The 6255-nt window shown below is 40.5% G+C and overlaps 1 protein-coding gene across 1 annotated transcript; it reads right to left on the bottom strand.

Annotated features, from left to right (window-relative positions):
* Window positions 1–3431: 3431 nt before the first annotated feature.
* Window positions 3432–5879, bottom strand: LOC105936659. Its single transcript, XM_021324080.2, has 5 exons — window positions 5815–5879; window positions 5330–5674; window positions 4886–5227; window positions 4133–4226; window positions 3432–3704 (listed from the first exon to the last, which is right to left on the bottom strand). Exons 1-4 carry the CDS (start codon window positions 5855–5857, stop codon window positions 4135–4137), a joined length of 822 nt encoding a protein of 273 aa, XP_021179755.2. The 5' UTR covers window positions 5858–5879; the 3' UTR covers window positions 3432–3704; window positions 4133–4134.
* Window positions 5880–6255: the final 376 nt, after the last annotated feature.

Raw genomic sequence — 6255 nt, forward strand, 5'->3', positions numbered from 1 at the left:
GAGGGCTTTCTACTCAGGGGACAGAGAGGAGCAGCGTAGAGTCCAGCGGGAGCTCCAGTGGAAGATCAGGGCAGCAAAGAAGGATTATGGGAAGAAGATGGAGGAGCAGCTGGCACAGAACAACGTCAGGGATGTGTGGAGAGGTCTGAAGAACATCTCTGGCTTCGGGCAGAGGACCAGCAGGGCTGCAGATGGAGAAACCAAGACTGCAGATGAGTTGAACACATTCTTCACTCGGTTCGACTCCCCCCACACTGGCCCCCTCCTTGCCCTCAACTCTCCACATGTCTCCAACCACCAGCGCTCCAGAGACCTACCATCCCCCCCACCGCCACTCCGATCAACGACTGACCCATCCACACCTTCAGCCCTACCTTCCTCCCCCCTCACAGTTACACCAATGCAGGTGAGGGGACAGCTGACGAGGCTGAAACAAAGGAAAGCCTCAGGACCGGACGGAATCCCCCCCAGGCTGCTGAGGACCTGTGCAGATGTGCTCTGTGAGGTCCTCAGCTACATCTACAACCTGAGCCTCAGCCTGGGGGTGGTGCCCACCCTGTGGAAGACCTCCTGTGTGGTACCGGTTCCCAAAACGCCGCACGCCAGGGAACCGGCCGACTTCAGACCAGTCTCCCTGACCTCCCACCTGATGAAGACCATGGAGCGCCTCATCCTAGCTCACCTGCGCACTGTGGTGAGCCCCACCCTGGACCCGCTGCAGTTTGCCTACCAGCCCAACATCGGAGTAGAGGATGCCATCATCTACCTGCTGCAGCGGGCGCTCACCCACCTGGAGACCACCGGGAGCGCTGTGAGAGTCATGTTCTTTGACTTCTCCAGCGCTTTCAACACCATCAGACCGGTGCTACTGAGGGGGAAGCTGGAGGACGCTGGGGTGGACAAACATCTGGCTGACTGGACCATGGACTACCTCACTGACCGCCCTCAGTACGTGCGGCTGCACGGCTGTCAGTCAGAGGTGGCACTCTGCAGCACCGGGGCCCCCCAGGGCACCGTTCTGTCTCCGTTTCTCTTCACCCTCTACACCTCGGACTTCACCTACAACACGGACAGCTGCCACCTTCAGAAGTTCTCTGACGACTCGGCCATTGTGGGCTGTGTGTCTGAGGGGAACGAGCTGGAGTACCGGTCGGTCATCATGGACTTTGTGGACTGGTGTGAGAAGAACCATCTGTGCTTAAACACCAGTAAGACCAAGGAGATGGTGATCGACTTCAGGAGAAGACCCCCACCTCACTCACCTGTGAACATCCAGGGGCAGGACATAGAAACTGTGGAGAGTTTCAAATACCTGGGTGTTCACGTCAACAATAAGCTGGACTGGACACATAACACAGACGCTCTGTACAAGAAGGGCCAGAGCCGGCTCCACCTCCTCAGGAGGCTGAGGTCCTTTGGAGTGAGCCGGCCTCTGCTAAAAACTTTTTATGACTCTGTGGTGGCCTCAGCCCTCCTCTACGCTGTCGTCTGCTGGGCTCCTGGCAGTGCAGAGCGGGACAGAAAGAGACTGAACAAGCTGGTGAGGAAGGCCACTTCTGTCCTGGGCTGCCCTCTGGACTCTGTGGAGGAAGTGGCTGAGAGGAGGGTGTTGTCCAAGTTCACATCCATCATGGACAACACCTTCCACCCGCTGCACCAGACTGTAGAGGAGCTGAGCAGCTCCTTCAGTGCAAGACTTAGACATCCTGTCTGTAAAAAGGAGCGCTACCGCAGGTCATTTATTCCTGCTGCTATAAGATTTTACAATGCTGCACTGTAACTGCAACTGTGACCATAACTGTAACAATTAATGTGCAATAACCAAGGTGCAATAATCTATTTAATACACTGTCCTACAACCCGTGCAATAATCCTGATGTAGTGACTTCTGCTGCTATCATCACCTGAAAATAAGTCAGCCCACATGTATGTATGTATGTATGTATGTATGTATGTATGTATGTATGTATGTATGTATGTATGTACAAATGTATACAATGTATATGCACATACATACGCGTAGGTGCGTATGTAAGTAGGCGCATAGATATATGTATATATTTGAGTATATAGATATGTTTATATATATATATATATATATAGACCACTAAGAATGTAAATGAGACATCATATGCCCATTCCTATTTCCTTTTTTTGTATTTTTTGGTATTCTTTCTGATCCATTGTATATATGAAGATTCACTGTATATAATTGAATGCACCTTCCCTACTCTGCACCTTCTTGTATGAGCCGATGTGACAAGTGAATTTCTCCATTGTGAGATCAATAAAGACTATCTTATCTTATCTTATTGTGAATTGAAACGTTGACAAGCTGAAACTGATGCTAAAACTAATGTTCCTAATTTGTGCCTAATTAAAACAGCCTCTTTTAAAACTGCCTCACTTTTCAAAAAATAATGACCACTTATAAACATGTAATTACCATTGAAATATAAAAATAGCATGTAGCAAATGTTTAGAGTGTAAGAAGAGCATCTGTGATGCTGAATAAATGTTTGAAGGAAATGCCATATACTGTATTTTTCGGACTATAAGTCACATTTTTGCCATAGTTTGGCCTATCCTCCGACTTATAGGTGCGACTTATATATCAGTTTTAAATGGTAAATCATACTGACCAAGATGAACCAAGTAGTAAACATTACAGTCTAATAGCCGCAAGAGGACGCTCTAGGCCTGTGAAAACTATATACTGCTCTTACACCACTTAATTAATTAAAACATTAACTTATAAAACAACAAAGACTGAACACATGTACACATGTCGTTTTACTGTTTCAGTCTGCATTCATGCGGCGAAGCATTGCGTGGTGCAGCTCTAAGGAAATAGACCACGACAGAACCCTGTTATTGGGCTGTCAGTGAAGCTAATAACAGGTAACACTAGCTTAGAGGTCTGTTGATGCACGTCAGATTTATGTTGCTCTGTAACATCCGTGTCATACTGTTAGCTTAGCAACTAGCACCGTTACGCTCACGGTCTAATTTCAGCATAATTAGACCAAAAGGCTCTGACGAGAACTTTCCTGGTTGGAGTTAGTGGGTTGTTGTGCTAATTTACCCCATTCATCTTCCCCGGTATGTTTCCTATTATTCAGCCGATTGTGGATACAGTTGTCCAATTGAATAAGTTGCCTTACCAAATTAAATGTCAGTTTTTAGTCTTAAATTTCTAAATAAATGCGATTTATAGTCCGGTGCGACTTATATGTTTTCTCCTCTTTATGACATTTCTCAGAGTTTTAGTCCAAAAATTACGGTACCTTGTCTTTCCTATTTGGGTGTTTAAAAAAAAAAATCAGAATGGCAAAAAATTTAAACAGGAAAAATTACATACAAAAATGTTTTTTATCGAAATTCAAGACATAATTATAAAATGGAGTTTGTCACTTTGATGTTTAATTCAATGCAATACATGATTACCGTGGCCACAGCAGGTACACAGCAACAACAACATAACGTAACATTTTAAGCAGACAATATCTCGTCTCTTTTGCAAAGCAAAATAAGCACTGAACACCAGAAAGTTTACAAGAAACATATTTGCTGCCTTTTTTCATACTTATGCTTACAATTCTAGTTTGTACTCATTTTTGACTGTCACACAATAATGTTAATTTTCTTTACTCTTGCAGCATAGAGACACTTAGTTGCACGGTCAGCAAGGTCCCATTTTCACCCTGAAAACAAATTTATCAAATATCAGAACCTGAGACCAAATATAAAATTTATGCTATATGGCTTCATATAACTTTTAAATGGACAAAAAAAAGAAATTACAAGTTTAGCGCAAACATTTTAATATACACCTAACCATATACATAATTGTGTTAGTGTTCATCATAAGAAGTGAATGTTGAAATGCCAGTTCAAATTCTTAGTTATCCAGGTCATGACAGCAGCAAACAGGTTTAAATAGGAGGCAACCAGCCTTCGATTTAAGCCTGTTTGTTATTGAAAGTAGAAATATTCCATATTTCTGCTAATTTTTATAATATTTTACAAGAAACTAAGTCTTAATTCTAGATTTTACAAAATATTTTTTACCAGCAGATAAGGTTTAGAAAATTAAACCTATAACAATTTAGAAACAAAATAATAAGCTTACCTTCAATCTCTAGAGAATATAAGAACTGCAATCACAATCAAGCATAGACCCAGCAGCAAACCAAGTACAATGAGAACAGGTTTCTCATGTGCTCCTGACAAAAGAGAGTCAGATAAATATCAGATTTTATTTGTGTTTTTTAATTAAATTTGTTTCTGACAAAACTAATTCACCTGCATACGAAGCTGCAAATAAATAATTATTTAGTTAGTTCAATGGATTTAGAATAATTTGAACTGAATTGATGGCATGCACAGTTTTCGAGAAATACAGTCAACTAGCATTTTCTTTCTTTGCTTCTACGTTACCAAAGAAATTTCCAAAAGTAATTCTATGAAAGAAGTTTGGGATTTTGTTAAAAATTTGATTCCTAAGGTAACATTAATTGCTATAATAATCTAAGGCTATGTCTAGGTGATTAAACTTTTTTCCCTCTGAAATATTCAAGTAAATTTTGAATTCATAAACACAAAGAAAGGAAACTTATAAAGAGCCTATCTTTAATTAATATGACATAGATTTGTGTACCGTATAACCAAGAATTTACTCTGTGATGATAAAATGTTCCATAAATTAAGCAATATTTGTTTTTAAATAACAAAATCTACCAATTTTAATGTTCGTTTTTTTTTTATCTAAGTTGGCTTATTGACAGCTGAAGCAGCTTTCTGCTAGAAACGGAAATGTTAACAGAATCAAAATGTAAAGAAATAGAGTGAATATTTCTAAGTAGGTACAATTTATTATACATACTTGTCTCTACTTTAGTCCCTTCTCCAAACAAGATCTCTCCACACGTGACCACAGCGCAGTAGTATATCCCAGTATCTGAGGAGGTCCGAATAGTTTTGGACAGTCGGTGGACACAGCTGCTTTTGTGAGTGTCACTGCTGTTCTTGTGAGTGTAAATGAAGCTTAGATGGGATTCTCCTGATCCCACTCTGAACCAGTGCACATCGTATTTAGCTGAACATTGACTGGAGACCACAGGAGTCTTGGAGAGAAGAGAACAGTGGAGAGTAACCATGTCACCCTCCTGGACTGATGCTGTCTCTGGAGTTTGTTTGACACGAGTCACTGTTTCTCTGTTACAATCTAGGGTGCGTAAAAAAATAAACTAATTAATAACAACAACAACAATATTCAAACCTTAGCTGACCTCAAATGATCTGTTTGATTTTACATAACAGAGCTTACCGTTCACGGCCAAGTAGATACCAGCAGCAAAACTTTGAAAATAAGCAGTCCCGTTTTGACATAAATATGCCGCTTCATCCTCCTTACTGATGTTTTTGATGGTAAGAGAGTACTGAGATGCTCCCTCGGCTAGGTTAAAGCGATTGTTCTTAAATTGTTCAGTCAATTTTAGCCCAGCTATACTTGCTGAAGCGACAGTCTGCATCATATGTCCAAGTGGCTGCTTGTACCAGTGGAAGAATTTGCCTCCCGTATTTGAAACTGGACAATGCAAAGTAACATTCCCGCCAATGTCAACCACTTTGAAAGGGATCTGAGGAGGATCTTCGTTAGTTTGAGTGACAGCTAAAAAAGAAACAAAATATTATAAATGTTAAACGACAATGATCGCATAGCTTTGCAATGCACAAATGAACTGAACATGTAAATATCTCTAGATACCTTGTCTACCAAGTATGAATAAATTAAATAAAAGTTTTACTTACAAACTATAGTAAGAAGAACCAGAGCAGACAGTCTTTTAGTCATTGTGGTAAAAATCACTAGTCTAACACAGTTCATTCCTTCCTCCTTAAATGAAGGTTTAGTCACAAGGTCTGCAATGTGTTCAAAGGACAAAAACTTCTGATTGGCTCAAAACTAAAAAGTTCACACCCTTCAAAAATAAGCCAATCCATTAGTCAGTATCAAGTGAACATAAACTGTTAGATCATTTTAAAACTATAGATATCCTAAGCAATTTTTCTTTACTTTGAAAGAAAACTAAATAGCTTAAACAATGTTGAAGCCCTACCCTAATTTTAATTTAAAAATGTTAGATGTTTTTAAATTTTTGTCATCAGGTTCCTAAATAGTCTGACATTCAGACTGACAATCAACCTTTTAAGAACAACATTTTGTTTATGTTCACTATGATCCACCTTAAA

This window comes from Fundulus heteroclitus, chromosome 23 (assembly GCF_011125445.2).
Source record: "Fundulus heteroclitus isolate FHET01 chromosome 23, MU-UCD_Fhet_4.1, whole genome shotgun sequence".
Taxonomy (NCBI): domain Eukaryota; kingdom Metazoa; phylum Chordata; class Actinopteri; order Cyprinodontiformes; family Fundulidae; genus Fundulus; species Fundulus heteroclitus.